The sequence below is a fragment of the Zootoca vivipara genome, chromosome 4 (genome assembly GCF_963506605.1).
Source record: "Zootoca vivipara chromosome 4, rZooViv1.1, whole genome shotgun sequence".
Lineage (NCBI taxonomy): Eukaryota > Metazoa > Chordata > Lepidosauria > Squamata > Lacertidae > Zootoca > Zootoca vivipara.
In genome coordinates this window covers 25,116,422-25,138,822 of record NC_083279.1, presented here as the reverse complement: position 1 = coordinate 25,138,822, position 22,401 = coordinate 25,116,422, and the positions used below count along the sequence as shown (strand labels likewise).

General features: G+C 43.6%; 2 protein-coding genes across 2 annotated transcripts in view; both read left to right on the top strand.

Moving 5' to 3' along the window:
- The window catches only part of RASA3 (RAS p21 protein activator 3), a 115,359-nt gene extending 111,411 nt beyond the window's left edge, over positions 1-3,948 (top strand). Inside the window, exons 23-24 of the mRNA XM_035114870.2 lie at positions 1,761-1,944; positions 2,759-3,948. Coding sequence (XP_034970761.1) covers positions 1,761-1,944; positions 2,759-2,834 — 260 coding nt within the window. The 3' untranslated portion in view covers positions 2,835-3,948. The remainder of the gene's footprint in view (positions 1-1,760; positions 1,945-2,758) is intronic.
- Positions 3,949-4,513: 565 nt separating this feature from the next.
- C4H13orf46 (chromosome 4 C13orf46 homolog) lies at positions 4,514-20,856 on the top strand. Its single transcript, XM_060273371.1, has 7 exons — positions 4,514-6,612; positions 10,207-10,258; positions 10,859-10,958; positions 12,520-12,567; positions 13,966-14,058; positions 17,185-17,249; positions 20,784-20,856. Exons 1-7 carry the CDS (start codon positions 6,408-6,410, stop codon positions 20,854-20,856), a joined length of 636 nt encoding a protein of 211 aa, XP_060129354.1. The 5' UTR covers positions 4,514-6,407.
- Positions 20,857-22,401: the final 1,545 nt, after the last annotated feature.

The following is a 22,401-nucleotide window of genomic DNA, read 5'->3' as shown; positions in this document are numbered from 1 at the left end:
CTGCTAGTATGCCTGTATTTCTTCTTAATTCTTTTAGGTCTCAATAGACTTCTTCTTGCACATTAATCAATGAAATCTGAGTGTCAAACAGACAGAGTATTCAATGAATGTAAAAGGAGGGTAGAAGAATCACATGACCACTGCGTTTTTTGGCATCTAGAAAGCTGTTTTTGAACAGCAGTTTAGTCAAACTTCAGGTTCTGCTTCAGCATAGGGACAGAGGCAGGATATCTTAAGCTAAAATATAAATATAACTTTGTAGGATGTAAGCCAATAGTGCCAGATATATTTAAACTTCCTCCGACCCCATGTAATTGCAAACCTGTGACCTCTCTTTCCATCTGACCTGCCCATCCATTTGCCCTTAGCTCCCTGCTTTGAATACAAAATACAAAAAGCATTTTGCCAGTGAAGAACCACTGTTGCTTCAGGCACTTGTGTGCTCCTTAGGACCAAGTTAATCATGTGACTGGCCTTTGCATGTTTTCCCCCCTTTACTTAATAGCAGCCATGGAGGACCCTAGGTCAGGATTGGGACTATAGCATCGGGGGTGTCTATGTGTTAGCCATTTGCCCGACCATAGTCCCAATCCAAATCGTCCCCCCACTAATATGGCTGCCCTTTACCCTGAGAGCAAAGCTCCCATTGCCACCAATGGTAGCTTACTTCTTGATGCAAACAGCAGGCATGGGAGGGAAGTGTTCAGAACAGGCCTGTGATAGGAGCAGGAGGACTCATTCCTTACTTTGGCCCAACATAGATAAGTGTGAAAAGCAAAGGCATCCCAATGCAATAGATAGCAGGATGAAGCATTTCATTCCCCATGCACGCATGCAAAAGTCAACAGTGGCTGAGACTGCTTTGAGAATAATTTGGGATTACACACACACACTATTTCAGCAGTATGTTTGCTGACTTTTGCAAAGGTAGTTCTCCACCTGAATCCATCTTAAATGAAAGATTGGCTGCAATTATTCCCTACTAGTGGAATTCAGCCCGTTTAAAAACGGGCGCTAGAAGAAGCGGCCGGCCGGGTCGGCACCCAGCAGCGCTGCACGAAGCACCGGGGGACTGGTGGCGGGGAAGGCAGGCAGGCAGGCGCTTGCTTTCTTGCCTGCCTTCATTCCCCACCGCCTGTCACACGAAGATCGGCGGCCGCTGCTTGCCGGGGCTTGTCAACCCCGGCAAACAGCGCCCGCCGATCTTCGGCTCTGTCCCCCGATGCGCTACGGCTCGGGGAAGCAGGCAGCTTCCCGGGCTGTTGCCGTCTCCCTGCCTGCTTCCCCAAACCAAAGCGCGTGGGGGACTGAGCCGAATTGCGGCGCGGGGGGGGGGGGGCCTTCGGCTCGGGGACTGGCTTGGCGGTGGGGGGAAGAAGGGGAGGAATTTCTCCCCTTCTTCCCGCCACCGCCAAGCCAGTCCTCAGGGGGGGGGGTTGCCATTTGCCTCCCCCCCCCAGGGGGAGGCAAACGGCAAAAAACCCCGCCGCGCCGCAATTCGGCTCCGGGACTGGCTTGGCGGTGGCGGGTCTTCCCGCCAACGCCAAGCCAGTCCGCAGCGGGGGCTTTTCGCCGTTTGCCTTCCCCCCAGGGGGGGCTTCCAAGACATGCTGGGCCCTTGGGCTGAACTCACAGAGCTCTTTTTAAGTTTGCTTTGGGGCGGGCGGGGGGTGGGGAAGTGTCTTGCCACTTCTTGGTGATGCTGTTTGACCTTGATTGTCTTCACGACAGCTGGATTTTTCTTCACCTTTTTTTGACAGAGGCTTGTGGCAGTAAATCTGTGTACGATGGACCAGAGCAGGAAGAGTATTCAACCTTTGTTATCGATGACCCTCAGGAGACCTACAAGACACTAAAGCAGATTGTAGATAATGTTAAAACCCTAGAGCAAGAACATGCCCAGTACAAGAGGGATAAATTCAAGAAGACAAAATATGGAAGCCAGTAAGTGTGGGTTGCTGTGGGTGGGTGTGACCTTTAATAACGGACAGAAATCTTTCCCCAGAGGAAACGTAGATTGGTGTGTTCTACATCCAGACCTGGCTAGTCATTCAGTTTGGGGAAAGTTGCAGTTCAAATGGTACAGCACACAGAAGGCCCCCGGTTCCATCTGCAGGGAGGGCAAGAAAACCCTTGAAACCCTGAAGAGTTGCTTACCACTCAGTGTAGAGCTAGATGGAGCCCCACAATCCACCACTGCTCTTTCCCTACTCAAAATATAAAGGTCCTCAACTTCCTGCCTGCAGACATTTTCTATGCAGTAGAGCACCCTCCTGTAAAATTACTCACGGGCTCAGGGTGTCCTGCAGATCTCACCTTGCTCCCTGGTCCTGCCCAAATGCCACCTGCAGTTTTATCTGGTTGCTTCCCAAGCCCCCTGCCCCTTGATCTTCTAAAATGAACAGCCTGTAATTTTGGAAACCAAAGATGTCTCTTGTTCGCTTTCACGAGTTCCCATGACGCTGTCACTCAGGTCAGATCTCTTTCCTAAAGTGCGTGTGAGGAACCCACTGGTCCTCCCGATGTTGCTGGACTACAACTCCCATCATCCCTGACCATTGGCCACGCTTGCCGTGGGAGCTGTTGTTCAACGACATTTGGAAGGCCAAAGTATCATGACCTAGAGAGTGAAAGGTAGAAACACTTTTCCTTCTTTGGGGTTTGTTGTTTTGCTTCAGGTCTGCCTTCTTTAGATCTGCAGCTTCAGTAGAAAAACCTCCCTGTTTTCTCCTTTGTCACTTTTCTCCTCCTTCTCTAGGGAACACCCCATCGGTGACAAGAGCTTCCAGAGCTACATCAGGCAGCAGTCGGAAATCTCAGCGCATTCCATTTGAAGTCTGAAGGAATTTACAAGGCGGTGCTGTTGACGGGTCGAAACGAGAGAAAGGAAAAGAATGAAATGAACAAAGAGAAGCCAGCCAGTAGCAGGATGTACCTACTTAAACATCGAGCTCGCTGAGGCTTGCTAAGTGTTTTTTCTCTCTCTATCTCTCTCCAAGAACTGTTACAATAGTTGCTATGCACTTTATTCATCTGATAACTAACAGATGAAGGAACTCTGCCTTCTAGGCAATTTTCATTGTATGTGTTGTGTTTGAGCTGTTTTTTTTCTTTTTTAAAAAATGTTCTGGTTTCTTGGAATCTAGTGATCAGTTCAATGATCAAGGTGTGTGGATTTCATATTGACAACTTCCACAGTCCTGTAAATGGTTGAGAGCATTCTTTTAGATTTCTTATTTTTGGTTGCTGACTACTTTCTTTTCTATGCCACACAGCAATTAGCGAAGGCTTTGCAGCACTTGCTTTTTTATGGCTATGTTTAAAACTTAAGCAGAGATTAGCTCTTTTTGGTTTTTAGTGCAGTCTCCCCACAAGCAGGTTGAAAAGCAGGGTATTTTGGTCTTCACATCAGCCGTGTAATATTTGGTTAAGAGCTGGCTTTTTAAGGTAAAATTCTAATATTTAAATGGTACTCTTTGATATTTTTGAGATATAAAATCGTTTCCACCAATGCATTCTGCCGATTTCTATTTTTGCTATATAGTGGTGCCATTAAGAATAATGGAAATTAATTCAAAGTGTAAATAGTACAAGAATACATAGAAGACTGGTCCTAGAAAGTTTGGTTTGCATTTCTGAATTACTGCCTCTCTTTTTTTTTCATGTTCCTAAGGGCCATTTCCAATGCAGCAATTTTTCTATATCAAAAGTATTTCCATGTAGAAAAAAAGTGTTTGTGCCGTGAGCAGTTTGTCATGTGGAATAAGAACACGTGTTCTGTTTGAACTCCGCACATGCTGCAGAAAGCAGAGTTAAAATCAATAGTTGAAAGTGGTCTTGCTGTGTAGCACGGTAGCCCTAAATTGTTTCTGAACCTCACCAGGTTCTTCCTCAGGGAAATTTTGAAAGAAAAAAAAAGCTAGGAACTGCTGTATTCTCTCATAATATCTTTACCAGAGAGATCTGATTGCTGCAAACTAAATACCACTGCATTTCAGACAGGGAAATGGATGCAACGGAAGTAGACTTCTGCATTCTGATTCTCTCTACCACATGGTTTGCACAACCTACAAAGAAGTATTAACCACGTAGGAAAACATTCCTTTTAAAGCAGGCTGAAGATGGACGGAGCTGTAACTTAAGAGTAGCTTGTTATAATTAGGAAATAGTGCTGCCTTAACTCTGCAGGAAAAAAGTGTTTGGGGGGAAAGGGCATACAGAGTCCATAACAAAAAAGTTGTAAAGGCTTTTTTCTGTTGGACTGAATTATGTTTGAAACTGAAGTTCATGTTCTCCTAGCACTACTCGATTGTTTGGGATGAGAGTTGTACTTTTTACAAAAGTGTTTCAATAATAGAGATGTGTTTCATTTTTTTTTAAAAAAATTGCATCAATACAAAGGTGTATCTTGTTAATATGCTTGTAGATTAAGTGGGCTGAGTTACGAACCTCATAAAAAACAAGTAAATGTTGTCAAAGAGGAGGAATGAGGATGACTTGTGTGCATGTGTGTGTAGTGTGATGTATGTATGTATGTAGTGACTGGGATTCAGACTAAGTCATACTTAGGTCTCATTGAAATCAGTGTGAAAAAATATTATCTGAAGTCCCATGGATTTCAGTGGACCTAAGTATAATGAACAGTGTTGATCCAACCCTGTGTGTCTGTCTTTGTGAGTGTGTATCTATCTATAGATATATGCACACACACAGTTTAGCTGTTTAGCTATATCATAGCCTCCTTAAAAGTCTGGTTCAATGCATGCTGGGCTTTGATGAAAGTCTAAGTAATGTAACAGAAGTTATGGGGTGTGGGCATATTTTTGGACCATAATTAATGAGCTTTCAGCTTGATAAGAAGATTCCATACTTCTGCATAATAGTAAGTCTGTAATGTTCGCCAGGCACTTGAAACAGAAAAGAAATATAGAAAACAAATGTCGGCAATCCAGCCCCACAATGCTCAAATCTCATGAAAAAAAGGAATGAGAACTTTTATACAACCTCTGTTTTTTAGTGGTTACAGATTTTCTTCTTCTTAGCATTTGAGTACAGTATATTAGAAGCCTATGAGAACTGATATCTTATCGGTTGCCAACAGGAAGGCTGGACAAAGAACTGTACTATGTGCCGTGAACTGCCATTTGAATGCCAGTCTTGGTTTTTTTGTTTTTTAAAAAAGTGTATTTGTAACTTAATAGTCTTTTAATTAAATACTAATGACCTGCAATGTGTGTTCTATTTGCCAATTAAAAGAAGTGTTTTATTTCTGAAAAGTGTATGTGTGCATATGTTATACGCTAAATAGTGCCGGGCCTTTTTTGGAAAGGAAAAGGTAAAGGTAAGGGACCCCTGACCATTAGGTCCAGTCATGACCGACTCTGGGGTTGCGGCGCTCATCTCGCGTTATTGGCTGAGGGAGCAGGCGTACAGCTTCCAGGTCATGTGGCCAGCATGACAAAGCCGCTTCTGGCGATCCAGAGCAGCACATGGAAACGCCGTTTACCTTCCCGCTGTAGCGGTACCTATTTATCTACTTGCACTTTGATGTGCTTTCGAACTGCTAGGGTGGCAGGAGCTGGGACCGAGCAATAGGAGCTCACCCCTTTGCGGGGATTCGAACCACCGACCTTCTGATCAGCAAGCCCTAGCCTAGGCTCTGTGGTTTAACCCACAGCACCGCCCGCGTTCCTAATATAAAAATAGATTTAAACGAATAATGCTGTAGTTTTCTCAGCCACAGACAGGTGGCACTGCGAACTACAGTGTGTTTGACAAACTGGGCTCTCAAAGTTGCTGGGCCATTGCAGCTGTGTTGGAGGGTGAAGAGGAAACCAGAGATGGAGGTGTGGATGGGTGGCCCCAGGCCAGGGAGCAGCTAGCCTGGTCAGTAGCTATTGCTTTGGGCAAATCTAGCAGTCAAAAAGGGATTGGTGTCAGATGCATCCTCTTGAATCCTGCCTCTCTGCCTGTCCTCACATGGAAAACCTGCATCCTTTTTTGCTTCCCTTTCAGTTCAAAAGTTCTTTCCCTTAATATTGCCCAGTTTCATGAATATCCTCTTTTCACATCAGCTTTTTCACCCTTAAAGATAATGCAATGGTTTTATAAAGCTGTGGGGGTAGGTCCATGTAGTTTACTTTGTAAAAAAATAAAATAAAAATAAATCCTCAGTGTCTTGGTATGAGTACAGTACTTACCAAACAAACATAGAAGAATGTGTAAGGTGGTCTTTCAATCTGCAAAGCAGCCTTGGTGAATGAGGCAATGGTTTCAGTCTACCATTTGTGATGTCATAGAAGCTTCGCGACAACCCTGTGTGAACAAAAGCCACATGTTTTCAAGGCAACACATTTAAGAAATGTAACAAGAGAGAGTCCTACATCATTTCTCCATGTTCAGCTAACATGAAGAACCAAAAGATGTCAAAGGCTGCAAGCATAGCGCACAGGAAGCGTTTGCAAAGTGTGCCTTTTGCAACAAAACTATCGCCAGGGTCCCACCGGATTGCAGAAACGTCAGATCTTCACAAATGCAAGACGGTTAGGCTCAGTGGTCACACGCTTAAGCCTGAGCTAGCTGGCCTAATCGAAAAGACATTGCAGGAAGCTGGTAAGTAACTTAGCAAGCAAATCTGTTTATGTACAAAATCTGAGAAAGGAATAGCTTTTGATTCATCTGTTTCCTTACTGTCCAACAGTCCTGGAAAGCAATTACTATTGCCAGAGAGAAAATCTAAGAAGGGATTAGCCAGTGCCACACTTTCCACTTGCAAAGTGGACCATAAGCTGGTTCTCCCATTCTGTAGGAGGCCAGGTATCTTTTCCAGAAACAGATAAGGCTCATAGTTCATCAGTTGCCAAGCCCCAGTATACACTATGCATTTGTTATACAAAAAACATCTCACGGCAGCTTATAGCAAAAATACAAATACAAAAATCATGCAAGAGATTAAAAGGCAGCAAACAACGAAACACTAACTATATCAAATGCCTGGGAAGAAAGTACCCTAAGCAATTAACCTGATTCTTCAAGGGTAGTGCAACTCCAGGCAAAACGGGTGCCACTTATCCAGGCAGAGGAACCACCTATTGACAGTGTCAATCTTGAGCTTCAGTTTGATGGCCCTTATCCAGTCCAACACCAAAGTCAGGCACCGGTTAAGCATATTCACCACCACTTGAGATTAAAATATATTATTTATTAAATATATATTCTGCCCTTCCTTCCATGGAGCCCAGGGTGGGCAACACAGAAATGATGATACTATTAAAACACAGGGAAACAATTCCAGTACAGATGCAGATAGAACATACTCCAAAATTCCCGGTGCTCCCACACAAATTTTATGTAGATGCTGAATAAAATGGGAGACCAGACTGAACCCTGCGATGGCACGACAGCACTTTTTCACCCTGGCGCCATTGGGCCGGTCCTCACTTAAATATAGTGGAACTACCTCACAGTACACCAATTACACAAATTTCTACAAATTACCCCAGATTATCTAGTGGGGGACTTGTGTGAGGGAAAACTTATTGATTTGGAGTCTCAGGCAGGATTTGATCGAACAAACAAGAAAAAAATTATTAAACATCAAAGGAAGTTTATGACACAAAGTGGGTAAAACAAAGGATACTTCAGGTTATAATGTTATTTCAGGTAACCGTTCACCTAATAATATTTATACTAAATCTAAGTGGACTTCTAATCAAGCACAGCTTCTTTTAAACTTCAGTTGCTTATGTTTAGTTACTTTGCTTCAGGTAGATGTTACAGGTTTTTAGACTAAAAAGGGTAAATGCTCAGCTTAGTTCCAGTTATTTGACCAGTTCTTTCTCAGTTGTTGCACGGCTGTTGCTGCTTAATACTTTGGTTCTTAGACAAGGTGGTACTTCCTGTCAGTTACACACCCCTTTGACAACCCTACTCCTGAGGTACTCCAAGTAACAGACCCAAAGGGATCACCCCTCTTAACTGGTTTGAGAGCCTTCTCTTTTTTTGTAGCAGAATCTCTCCCCTCCTGACTGGAATGAGGCCTAAGTAGACGGTATCTTTCCAGCTTCTACTTCTCCTGGCTCAGCCTCAGCCTCCCAGTTCATTCCTGGCCTATTACTCTCACAGGACATCACACACTGTCCTTCACACTAAGCTCAGAGAATCCTGACAAGACAGAAGTACTGTTCTTGGGGGACAGGAGGCGGGCAGCTGTGGAGGACTCCCTGGTCCTGAATGGGGTAACTGTGCCCCTGAAGGACCAGGTGCGCAGCCTGGGAGTCATTTTGGACTTGCAGCTGTCCATGGAGGCACAGGTAAACTCTGTATCCAGGGCAGCTGTCTACCAGCTCCATCTGGTACGCAGGCTGAAACCCTATCTGCCTGCAGACTGTCTCGCCAGAGTGGTGCATGCTCTAGTTATCTCTCGCTTGGACTACTGCAATGCGCTCTACATGGGGCTACCTTTGAAGGTGACCCAGAAACTACAACTAATCCAGAATGCGGCAGCTAGACTGGTGACTGGGGGCAGCCGCCGAGACCATATAACAGTGGTCCTGAAAGACCTACATTGGCTCCCAGTATGTTTCTGAGCACAATTCAAAGTGTTGGTGTTGACCTTTAGAGCCCTAAACCAGGCATAGGCAACCTCGGCCCTCCAGATGTTTTGGGACTACAATTCCCATCATCCCTGACCACTGGTCCTGTTAACTAGGGATCATGGGAGTTGTAGTCCCAAAACATCTGGAGGGACGAGGTTGCCTATGCCTGCCCTAAAGGGCCTTGGTCCAGTATACCTGAAGGAGCGTCTCCACCTCCATCGTTCTGCCCGGATACTGAGGTCCAGCACCAAGGGCCTTCTGGCAGTTCCCTCACTGCAAGAAGTGAGGTTACAGGGAACCAGGCAGAGGGCCTTCTCGGTAGTGGCACCCACCCTGTGGAACGCCCTCCCATCAGATGTCAAAGAGATAAATAACTACCCAACATTTAGAAGACATCTGAAGGAAGCCCTGTTCAGGGAAGTTTTTAATGTGTGAAATTTTAATGTATTTTAAATTTTTGTTGGAAGCTGCCCAGAGTGGCTGGGGAAACCCAGCCAGATGGGCGGGGCACAAATAAATAAATAAATAAATAAAATTGATGTTGTTGTTGTTGTTGTTGTTGTTGTTGTTGTTATTTCTCTAGCTTGTGATATATTCCTCAGAGTGAATGTTTCTACCCAGAACCAATTCACTCCCCCCTCACTCCCCATCTCCCAACCTGAAACCAGTCTCTCCAAATCCTCTCCTTTTCAACTCCTCCTCCTGGAACCCTGGCCAATCAGAAGCTGCCATTCATTAACTGTTTGCTGGCAGGAAAAAAAAAAGAAAACACTTGGTGACCCAACCTGCCCAGCAAAACAAACTTTTCTGTCACACTCCATGAGGAAGGCTCTGTGGGTTGAATAATAATCTCCCCTTCCCACAGCACTACCTTCTGATCTGAAGGGGGTCCTCAACACCACGTCTGAGGCCACCTCTGTCAATGGAAAGTGCTAGCAGATTTGAGATTCTGCTGGTGTACTGTGTTGAGCAGTACACCAGCAGAATCTCAAATCTGCCCAGCTCATCCAACACAAGATGTAAACGTTCTAGATTTGCTCCCTCCTTTCTGCATTTCCACTCCTGTTGTTTCAGGTCCCTGAATTTCCTCCTCCTCTCTATCTAGTCTGCCCTGTTACACTCAGGTTCCCAACTACTATCTCTTGCTAGAAGCCAGTATAAATATTTTCCTCCCCGTCATCTTTCTGACAGCAATATACTGTACAATATTTCTGACAGCAATATACTGTATATACATCTCTGTCTCCTTAGGTCCCTGTAAGCATTTTCCTATCCTGCAGCTTGTCAGCTTTAATCACTTCCCTGTGTTCTCTGCCTTCCTCAGGCCTTAGGTTTCTACAAATTCCATTGATTTGTTATCAACCAAGGCAGCAGGTGAAGAAGGCTTCATTTCTCTTGGTTTTACTAGAGTAAGTTTAGCTTCCCATCTGCTGTCCAGTCACTGCCATATTCCACAACCATTCATGATGCACATTGCATTGTTGGCTCTACTAGGGTACCTTGGGGTTGTTTTGTTTTATGATGGGAGAATGTAGCCCTCGAAAAGAAAAAGCTCGATTTCCGCCTATATGTGACACTGTTTATGGAACCCTTATTTCCTCTTTTCTAGATGTTTCGGGCACGGAGAAAGGCGCACAGAGGACAGAAGAAGACCTTAGCTGGTAACAGAGCATAGCTCAGCCTAGTCTAAACAGAGAATGTACTGGGGACTAGAAAAAAAGAGTAATCTTCAGTAAAGAGCCATTTGCCTCAATTCAGCCTGCTTCACGACAAGCAGAAGACACATCCTAGGTGCTGTGAATTCCTGTAGTAGCTACAGTAGCTCAGAGATTGAGCTATGAATCAATATTGCCTCTGCCATGAACCCACTAGGCAGCCTTGGAAAAGCTGCTTGCTCTTCACTTCAGTTCTCCCCTCTACAATATTGGGGAAGATTATTATCTTGGTGAACATACAGGGTTGTTGTAAGGATTATCTCATTATAATGCAAGCGAAGTGCTTAATTATTGCACCTAATGTTATAACTGTATTTACAGCAGGATGGTTAGCACTTCCTCTCTTGCACACACAAACATGTGTAAGTTGCAATGAGCAGGGTCCAAATTTAAAAGCATGTTCTTTTTTTGTCCCAGATAACTCTTTAAATAAGGTGAGAAATGCTAAAGAAAACTTTTTTGCTACAAATTAAATACCCCCGTTCAGTTGTTCAACTAGATCACTATAATAAAACTATTGATATGTCGATATCTCTTCCTGTGCAGTCTTAAAGAGATCAAGAAGAAAGTGTATGACAATAAAAAGGATAAAGAAAGTGGTCGTGAGCAAGATGAATCTGTTAAAGTGGAAATCAGTGAAAAACCGGTCAGGAAACTCAAAAATTCTAAGTACAAGTAGTTCTGTGTTTGTTTACATAAGGGGTTGGGAAACTTTTCCAGCCCAAGGGCCGCATCCTCAAGTGGGCAACTTTCCGAGGACCACATGCCAGTTTGGAGTTCCAGTCTGGACTCCAAACCCATTCCCATAAGTGGTGTGTGGGTGTGGGTGTGGATGGTGTGCTGCTATATCATATCATATATAATGTTCTAGGATAATCATCCAGAATTATTTCATACCCTCCAACATTTCTTTGATGAAAATAGGGATGTCCTATTCCATTTTTATTTTTTATTAAGTATTATTAGTATCAGATTTTATTTATACTCCACCCAAATGACTGGGTCGCCCCAGCCACTCTAGGTGACTTCCAATAGTGTATAAATAAAAACATAATTAAACATATTCTTTTTTTAAAAAAAAGAAAACTTCCCTATACAAGGCTGCCATCTGGTAACTTCTATAGGTTTATAGTTACTTATCTTCTTGGCTTGGGGGTCACATTACTCCATACCCTCCAACATTTCTCTGATGAAAACAGGGACGTCCTAAGGAAAAGCGGGACATTCCAAGATCAAATCAGAAACTGGAACAGATTTCTGTAAACCTGGGACTGTCCCTGGAAAATAGGGACACTTGGAGGGTCTGTTATTTTCCTGATGTATCCAGTTATTAAGTATTTTACTGGAGCCGAGTAGAAATAGCATTAGACTAAAGCAGCAGCATTCAGAACAAAATGTTGCTCAACAAGGCCACCCCGGACATTTAATTTAGTTTAGCTATTTATATGCCACTAAATCACTGGAGTTTCTAAGTGGTGTACATAAAAAGAAAAATCCAAAAACATGCAGTGGTCCAGATAAATTAAAGTCAATCATAAAAAGAGAGCTTTCTTAAAAGCCTAGCTACTTGGGATAGAAAAGTAAATATGGCAACCCTACTACATTCTACAGGGAGGGCCCTGCTGGAGTTTAATAGAATCAGGCCCACCACAGACGTGAAAGAGGGGGAAAGAGGAAATACAAATTGTACGGGAAACTCTAGGAGTTGCAATTCTCGGGGGAAATGTAATTTCCCTGCAGAATGTGCTCCTTCAAGGACTACAAGTCCCAGAGTCCTTCAGTTCCAGGCAGTTTTCCTGTGCACAGACAAGGAGGAGCCAATAGGTTGTGGCAGCAGAAGGGTGGGACCAACCCCGCAATAAAGAGGGACACTGAGATTTCAGGGCCAGAGGGAGCCAGGGTGGCCTTGCAACAGGCGTGGGTAAATGAGTCCAGCCTCTGCTTCCCATAGAAGTGGCCGTAGATACCAGGAACATGGTCTAAAGGGCATTTGTCACTTGTGGGTTATACACAAACACACACACCATGTTGCTATGGCTGGCTGGAAACACCAACCAGGTCGCCATAAAAATAACAGCACAGATTTTTCTGTTAGTTTCCCCAAAATGCACAAGCTTGGGGAAAGAAAGCGAACCTGTGCTACAAGAGTTCATAGTGGGCCTCTTAAAAACGCAACACACTTAACCTTCTGCTTTTTAAATCCGTAGAAAGCAAAGGCAGACGCTGAAATGGAAGACGTTCTTCTGGAGATGAAGGCAAGTAATACTCCCAGAAAGAATGGCTCAATTTTCGGTTTTACTTTCATCAGCAGTGAAGCAAACGGGTTGTTTTGAGAGATACCAAGGGTGTGGACGGAATCTGATTTCTCAAATCTGTTCCAGTCCACAGAGTGGTTCCTTCTCATGGCTATTAGTCTGGTGTGTGTGTGTATGTCGAAAGACTGTGCTATCTCTGCAATAGATAATAGGCTAGCCACCTTTTCTACCTGATGCAGATTCTGCCCTATAAAATATGGGTCAAATTCTGCATCCGTTTTCTTGATCATGTTTATAACAACCTCAAGGAAAATATACAACCAGCCAGTGTAACTTTTGGTAAGGCAGAGCAGAAATGAACTTTGATTTTACAATTAAGATAGTTGGTGCAGAAAAAATTGCTGCTGATCATCGCAATAGGATCCCTGAGCAGTTTCTCCTGTGTGACAGAGTCAATTTTGGCCCCTTGATACACCCCAGAGCTGAGGCCAATGAAGAAAGTTGGTGTGCAGCTTGGAAAAAGTAGAGGGAAAACTCCAGACAAATGCAATAGAACACTGTTGAGTGCTGATTAACAAGCTTACTCAGCTGCAGTAAAGATGGCAAAAATCTTTTGTATTTTGCTATAAATGAAAAGATGTTCAAATATATGTAATGTACCTCTAAGCAGAGAACCAGAGAAGTAAGAACATCTCTGTCCAGAATGCTGTCATTATAGGTACATTCTACCTTCTTGGATTTTAGTTCCAATCCTATAAGAACATCTTACAACTGTATACCAAATGTGTAGGCTTGCTGCTCGGCTGATTTTTTAAATATACAGTATATTTAGACTGCAGTTTCCATCGTCTCTCATCAATGGCCATGCTGATGTGGACTGATGGGAGGGCCAAATGTTCCCCATCCCCGATTTAAGAGATTAATACCCAATCCACCAACATTTAAGCATTAAGCCTGCAATGAAATAAGTTAAGCCAAAAACATGACTATAAGCTTTGTGATGGCTGAAATACCTTCGCCATAGCCACTTTTCTGCCCCTTCCACACCCCACTGTTGTCCTGATACCATCTATCTTAACAATTATTTTGCAAGTTGTAGAGATATCATTTATGAAGGCAGCTTTGCTGACCTCACATACCCTGCTGTACTACCACCATGTTCCCATTTTGCTCCCAAGGCCGCCAATGGTAACAGATGATGACATTGACTTAACACAAACACACAAGATACAGTAAAAGCCTTAAGGACTTCTCTAGTCCTCTTCTAAGCGCCTAACTCACTTTACATGCAAGCCGTGTAATATAAGCCTGCCATATGTTTTTTCCCTAGGAAGAGCACCTGTGACGTTTTCATTACTGTACACCCATATGTGTGTAATGTGTAGTTTCATCTTAAAGGTATCTTACAACTTGGTTGTCTCTTACTTTATGTTCCTCTTGCAGAAAGACTTGTCATTTGTGGAGATTGATTTGAGAGACAAAGTCGAAGAGGTAGGCATAAGTTGTGTGAACATACTTTTGACTTGCTATATTTTCGTGAAGGGAAGATGCAAGTGTGATGGATGGATACATGCAAGCAGTGCTATTTTTCCATAAAAAGAGGTGCCGGAACGCACTATGAACACTCCCTTGTTCTCTTATAATGTCAATGGCGCCCACCTGAGAGGGGCCAGAACTCAGTTCCGGCTGGGGGGAAAAGTCCTGCATGCAGGCAACCACGGATTCTTCTTCCCACTATGTTAAATTAAATCGATTAAATTTCATTCATTGAAAATATTTATATCCCGCCTTTCTGCTCGACAACAGATGTTGAAGGTAGGTGGCAAAAAGAACACAGAAGGAAAACAAGTCGTTTTTCTTAAAGGCTGTGATAATTGACAAAGGCTTCTGGGGACTGATGTTATAAAATGTCCTGTCCTCAGCCTCAAATGCAACATTAGAGGCATCATTCGCTTATGTTCTGTAGCGTGCAGTATGACCAGAATGCTTCCCATTTTAGATATCATTTATTTTTAGTAACGCAGATCGTGGGAAGCTGAATTCAAACTCCCTTGGCGTTTATAAAGAGCAGTAATTCACCAGAAGCTGAGTGTGGGCTCTTTCTGCAGCATATTACATTTGTTGATTGAAAGGTGATCAGTGGTGTTGATTATTAGGAAGAAATTGTTAAGAAGTGAGGACTTTTTTAGTTCAGGCAACCTGAAAGTAAGAGAATGTGATAGTCATGAAATTACTAATGGTGCAAAGAATGTGAAGGAATTTTTTAAATCTATTTTTTATTTATTCAGGCTGCCTTACACCCTGCCTACTAACTGAGGTTTTTGAGGGGCTTCCAATATATTTAAAATACAGTAAACTAAGTGTATGATCACAAAAAGAGCATATAAGCTTCCCTTGGCCCAGAAATGGCTGCCAAAGCAGCTGGATGACAGATCAGGGCTTCCTCACCCAGCTGCTGATGAGCTTGCCTTCTGGCTGTGGTAACAGATGCAGAAAGAGCTAGTGGAAAAAAGGTGTTAGAAGCCTCTCCTCAGTCCCCTAGGTTTCCTCAAAATGACTGCTGTTGGTCCCTGCTGTTGGTCCCTCGAATCTTCCAGTGCCGCTTTGCAGCACTTCTGGCCTGGAAATGGCTGCCTGAAGCAGCCAGATATTAGTCGTTCACAGAGCAGGACTTCCTCACCTGCTTCTGATGTCTCTCACAGCTGTGGGCTCTGGTGGCAGATAGAGAAGGTGCTGGAACATCCTCCGATATTCCAGCTGCCGCTTTGCAGCTGAATTCGCTGGCCTGGAAATGGCTGCCAAAAGCACTCATCCCAAACCCTCCAAGTGTTCCTATTTTCCAGGGACAGTCCTGGATTTACAGAAGCCGTCCTGGTTTCTGATTTGATACCAGAAAGTCCTGCTTTTCCTTAGGATGTCCCTATTTTCATCAGAGAAATGTTGGAGCTATGCAGCCCCCGAGCCAAAGAGATATGTAACTATACAACCTTAAGAAGACATCTGAAGGCAGCCCTGTATAGGGAAGTTTTTTTAATGTTTAATGTTTAGTTATGTTTTTACATATATTGGAAGTTGCCCAGAATGGCGCCCAGATAAGTGGGTATAAATAATAAAATTGTTGTTGTTGTTGTTGTTGTTGTTGTTCTTATTGAATAGGACATCCCTATTTTCATCAGAGAAATGTTGGAGAGTATGTCATCCAACGAGTCATCCAAAGAGTGTGAGAAAGGAAGTATTTTTTCACACTGCATTGTTACCTTATAGAGCTACTTTGGACATAATATTGTTCAGAAATATGACAAAAAGCCTAGGTGACCCTCAGACCTGTATGTTTCCCATCTTGGAAACTGAATGCTAGACACCATTGGCCTGATCCAGCACGACAACAGCTATCTTATTAAGATAGTGTGTTGTCTGGTGACTTTTGACACAGTAAAGGTAAAGGGACCCCTGACCATTAGGTCCAGTCGTGACTGACTCTGGGGTTGTGGCGCTCATCTCGCGTTATTGGCCGAGGGAGCCGGCGTACAGCTTCCAGGTCATGTGGCCAGCATGACAAAGCCGCTTCTGGCAAACCAGAGCAGCACACGGAAACCTCGTTTACCTTCCCACTGTAGTGGTACCTATTTATCTACTTGCACTTTGACGTGCTTTCGAACTGCTAGGTTGGCAGGAGCTGGGACCAAGCAACGGGAGCTCACCCCGTCGCAGGGATTCAAACTGCCGACCTTCTGATCAGCAAGTCCTAGGGTCTGTGGTTTAGTACTAATCACCAAATGGCATTGCGGTACTAGGTTCATGAGCTCTTTATTTGTCAAAGACTTGCGCGTCACTTTTATATGCAAATCCTCCAGGCATCTTTGAAGTCAGATTTGTATGCAACAAACTTCATGTCACTATGGATACTGTGAAATGCTTTTTTGTGTTGTTTGTGGGAGAAGGTAGAAACATCACACTTTATACAAAACACGATGACTCCACATTTCACTATATGCAGCGTAAACCTAACTTCAGATTAGCTGACAGCAGTCTTGGATGGATGGAGAGGCACTCATTGAATGCCTTCTTGCACTTAAATATGAACACTATTACCTGCCTTTCTGTCAGACCCTTAAAGCAGCTTACAATACGAAATTTGAAGATAGTTTTAAAATGTCAGCAGTATAAAACATTACCAATGAGGGGGGAGGGCAGGAATGAAACTTATCAGAATCATAATAGCATGTTTGGCAAAAAGAACCTTAAATCTAAAAGTTCTAGTTGAATTGCCTCGGGTTCACATATCATAAATAATCAAGCCTTGCAAGTAGAAAGAAATTGTTTCAGCGTTGCCTAGCCAGAACCAAAAGCACTTTTCCATGACATACAAAGAGAGGCCTGAATTAAATACACCATTTGTCCAAAACTAGCAATGCAATGAAGCGTTTTTCTTTTTCTTTTTAAAAGAATAGTTTCACTGAAGTCACATGTTTTGAACTGCGTGTGACCCTGGAGCAAGTTTTTTTTTTAAGCGAAAAGTTTCCCAGAAAAGAACTCTACTTGTTTTCACTGTTGTAGATTATTAGGTTGAAGCATTAAACAAAGAACTCACTATTTCTTAAAATTTCTCTTACTCAGAAAACTGAAGAAATCTTGACAGAGGAGAAGCCACATGAAAAGGAAGAGGAATCTCCTGAAACGCTGTATGGCGATATTTTTACTCATTGTGCAAGACATTGGTGGGAAAGGCCAGCTTAAAAATGCTTAGTTTTGCACAAATGTGGCTGTGGGACCAGAATAGTGAAAGGCATTTCATTCCTAGATCCTAAATATGTTTTGGTTTTTTTGCCACACTAATTTCTTCACTGCTTACTTCCTAGTATAGCAAGCTTAGGCTAACAGCTGTAGGTTTTGCTCTCTGGACTTTTTTGCATGCTATCTTTCCCAGTTGGCAAAAAAAAAAGGTGTTTACATTTGTTCATAAGCAGAAAAATGTGTTGTGGTACTTGTGGTTCCCAATCAACAACAACAGTGGGCAGATCTACAGCAGGCATCTAAAGCACATTCGATGTACATGTAAAGTGCACAGCTTCCCCCAAAGAATCCTGGGAACTGTAGTTTGTTCAGGGTGCTTGGAAATTTAGTTCTTTGAGAGGGAAATGACAGTTCCAGGGATGCTTTGAGGGAAGTCATGTGCTTTAAATAGGCCTCAAATCAGGCTTCCTCAACCTCGGCCCTCCAGATGTTTTTGGCCTACAACTCCCATGATCCCTAGCTAGCAGGACCAGTGGTCAGGGATGATGGGAACTGTAGTCTCCAAACACCTGGAGGCCCAAGGTTGAGGAAGCCTACCGCAAATGTATGGTGTGTTAAGGTGTTACTACTTAATGTTACTATTCAGAGAGTAGCATACAGCAGTTGCTAGATATCATCAGAGGGAAAGTGCTCATGCCCTCTTGTGGGCTTTGCATAGGCATTGTGGGTACAGAATGCTGGGACACAGGGGGCTGGGCTTGATGACCCTTGGGGGTCCCCTTCCAACGCTACAATTCTATGATTCTATGGACATAAGAAGAGTTCTCCTGGATCAGACCAAAGGCTCATCTAGTCCAGCATTTTGTTCTCACAATGGCCAACCATTGTTGTAAAGTGCAATATACAACTGTGACACTAGGTATGGTGACTGTGAGCTACAGCAAATTTAACGCATTTTTTCAAAACGTTTTTTTTAAAAAGCATTTTTCACAACGTTTTTAACATGCATCTAGATCAGGCGTCCCCTGCCCAGGGGGCCGGATGCGGCCCAATTGCCTTCTAAATCCGGCCCGCGGGGGGTCCGGGAATCAGCATGTTTTTACATGAGTAGAATGTGTTCTTTTATTTAAAATGCATCTCTGGGTTATTTGTGGGGCATAGGAATTCGTTCAAATTTTTTTTTCAAAATATAGTCCGGCCCCCTGCCGAAAAAGTCTGCTGACCCCTGATCTAGATTCCACACCCAGGTGGTTTCTATGGTTGTTGGAGGACTATCTGGGAGAATAAATCAGATGCTATTAAATGGGCTTACTGAGTGGGCTTGTGTAGAGTTCCTGTTAGTGGCTGGTTATAAACATTTCAAAAATTATATTTGGAATAGCAACAACCTGGTAAATGATGGATATTTTCTCATCCCAGTCCTCCCCGTATCCATCTGTTTCTGATGATTGCTAGATACTTTGACCACTAGGAGGAGCAGGTCCCATTGCTATGGCCTATGTACACTGCTTTGTCTTCAAATAATACATGTTACGAATATTTTGTTAGAACATTAGCCACATGTTGCCTGTGGTTCAGAGTTGTCTTCAAAGGGCTGCAGGCTGACCCTTGCATTCGATAGCTGCCTTAGCTGATTTTACTGCCAGGGAGGATGGCAGGTGCTCAGGGGAAGGGCTGTGTAGCTCTGGGGCAAAGCATGCACTTTGCATGCACAAAGTTCCAGGTTCAATCCCCAGCATCCCGAAGGAGGTCTGGGAATGGCCTCTGCCTGAAAACCCTAGAGGGATGCTGCCATTCAGTGTTGTCAATGCTGGGGTAGATAAACCAATGGTCTAACTCGGTTTAAAGCAGCTCCCTATGTTCCAATAAGATGTTCTGCTTCAGGTGCCAAAATAACTTGGGTACACACTTTGATGGGGGGGGGGGCAGGGAATGCTATTTGCTGCTCTGCCTCGGGCAGTAAAATGTATAGGGCTGTTTCTGCTTAGTGGTACTTGCTTTCTTTTTTATAAAAAAAATAAAACCAAACAAGTTATGGATTGTTCTGCTTTTACGTGTGCCTAGAATTGCAGTCTCACTTGACTTCTTGCTTCCGTTTGTTGAGTCAGTGAAGCCAACAGTTGAATAATGTGAGAAAACTCTGTAATTCATTTGCAGGAATATGGCTGTTGTCATATGACTGGTTCCCAAAACAGTGGTGCATTATTGGTGCTTTGCCTCTGAGCTACATGACCCTTCCTCTGAGCATCTGTCAATCAAATAAATGGGATTTATTCATTTTTTAACAATTTTAATAGGTGCTGGATTGTAACCATCACTCTATAGCAGACATTCCCAAACTGCGGCCCTCCAGATGTTTTGGCCTACAACTCCCATGATCCCTAGCTAACAGGACCAGTGGTCAGGGATGATGGGAATTGTAGTCCAAAACATCTGGAAGGCCGAAGTTTGGGGATACCTGCTCTATAGCCTTATCCTGTGAGAGGGATGGGCTTGTGTGCTTGTAGGTGAGTGCTGCTACTCAGCCCTTGAAATTCAGCACATATATTACTATTCATTACCACATTTGTAGGAGGTCAAGGCAGTGTGATTGGGGTTTCCTCATTTGTTCCTAACCTATGAGGTAGGTTAGGCTGAGAGATAGTGATTCACCCACTGGTTAGCCAGTGAACTTCATAACTAAGCAGAGATTTGAACCCGGCTCTGCTTTGTCCAACACTATCTACCACACAATGCTGACTCGCATCCCAGCTGCCTTTAGAATAGTGTGTGGGCCCACTTAAATGGATACTAGGTATTTGCCATTTGCGTTCTTCCAGATGGAATCCTCACACAATCCTATCATACAGGGAGAGCCGGCATGGTGTAGCAGTTAGAGAGTCGGACTAGGAGTGGTGAGATCCACGCTCAGATCCTCACTCGGCTATGAGAAGCTCACTTGGACCATCAGTCATCCCCTCTCAACCTAACCTACCTCACAAGTTGGTTGCGGAGATAAGATGGAGGGAGCCAGTGAGGAAGAACCACAAAGGTTGTGCTAAGACTCAGAGGAAGGGCAGGATATGAATATATATAAGTATCTTAGTCCACCAGATCTCCTTCCCTGACACTGCTGCTGTCACCAAGCTAGATAGGTAAAGTAAGAAAAACATGCTGCAGGGCCTTGTTGAGAGGTTCATGGAGGAATATTCTCAATTCAGGACTGGGTTCTTTTCATCTTTCCTTATTGTACTTGTTGGCTATCGACCTCTTGCCTTTATGCTGCCCTAGTTTAGTTGGTTTCCTCTTTAGAGCTACATTCTTGACTCTTAAGAAAACTTTGTTCCAGATTATGTCCTTATATATGCAGAAATAAACTGTGGGAACATCATCTGAGTGCATTTCCTTATATATATGCTTGCCTTAGATAGAATGTGCGCTTTCTCTCTCTCTCTCTCTATATATATATATATGAGAATGACAATGGTATTTAACATTTGCAGGCCCGAAAGCAGCTGGCTGTGCTGTTTTCCCATCTGGACGAGGCAGAAGAAGCGGAAGGAAAAACAGGAGTAGCCACAAAATGGTTAATATCACCACATGGGTAGCACCGGGGGGGAGGGGCATGCGTGAATATATGAGATACTTATGGGATGGTGGCGTGCAGAGGCATTGGGGGATAAGGAAGGAAATTGTGGCAGCTGTACCAGCTTCATTCCGCACCTCTCTATAGCACTGGGCTGAGTGAGTTTTAGGCAGCTGGAGCTGCACTGCTTTCTGTGCTGCCACCAAGACTCTCTTTGCCACCTGCTGCCGCCGCCACCCATCCCATTCCACCCTTTGGTAAGATTTCAGGGTGAGAGGCACCAGCAAGGCACGGAGCAGGTAGGCTTGTGCACTTTGTCCTACCATCCTCTGGCATAGTCACAAGGAGGTTGGAAGAATCCACTTTTGTTTTCAGCTAACCTCAGGTGGCTGCCTTGTGCTAAACAGGACAAACTATGGTTTGTCCTAACAAACCCAAGAGTAAATCATTGTTTCTGACCCTGGCTTGTTTGGATAAAAGCAGAGTTAAAACTAGCCCCAGTTCCCCAAGTTCTCCCGTTTGGATGAAACAACGAATTGCAGTTAGCTAAAAAATTGGAAACAAACTCTTCTGAGTGCACATAATGTTAAACTATGGTTTAGTGTTGTGTCCAAACCAGGTTTGAAGTTTTGGACACAACACTAAACCATAGTTTAACATTATGTGCACTCAGAAGAGTTTGTTTCCAATTTTTTAGCTAACTGCAATTCATTGTTTCATCCAAATGCATGCCTAAGAACATGTTTTATTCTGTGTTGACCCTAGCCCAGGCATCCCCAAACTTTGGCCCTCCAGATGTTTTGGACTATAGTTCCCATATTCCCTGACCACTGGTCCTGTTAGCTAGGGATCATGGGAGTTGTAGGCCAAAACATCTGGAGGGCCACAGTTTGGGGATGCCTGCCCTAGCCTAAGCCCTCAGTGCTTTTGCACATTTTAGGCTCACTTGGAGCACTCTTCAAAGAAGCCGAACGTAAAGGATATAAAACAGTTTCCTTCTAATATTTTGTTTGCACCTGTGTGTGATTTTTGGGAGCATAATGGGTGCAGACATTAAGTCAGGATCCTCTGTCATCCTTCCCCTTAACACAGGCATAGGCAAACTCGGTCCTCCAGATATTTTTGGGACTACAACTCCCATCATCCCTAGCTAACAGGACCAGTGGTCGGGGATGATGGGAGTTGTAGTCCCAAAACATCTAGAGGGCCAAGTTTGGCTATGCCTGCCTTAACAGATTATAAGTGCTCATAAGAAATCTCTTTTAGTCTTAGAGTTGCCAACTTTTCATTTCAAAAAGACTAGCCTTCCAGGTGAGAGGTCAGGGGGTGAAGGATTCAGCAGGCTGGTGTGTTATGATGGTAGATTCTGCCAAGCGCAAGGTGCCAACTCTAACAATAAATTTGATAAGAGCTGTATCTAACTAGTCATACTCAAGAGTAGACCCATTGAAATTAATGGACATGACTAGCTAAGTTCTGAGTAGAACTTAGTTGGATACAATCCTCAGTCTTTAAGTTACCACATGACTCTTGCT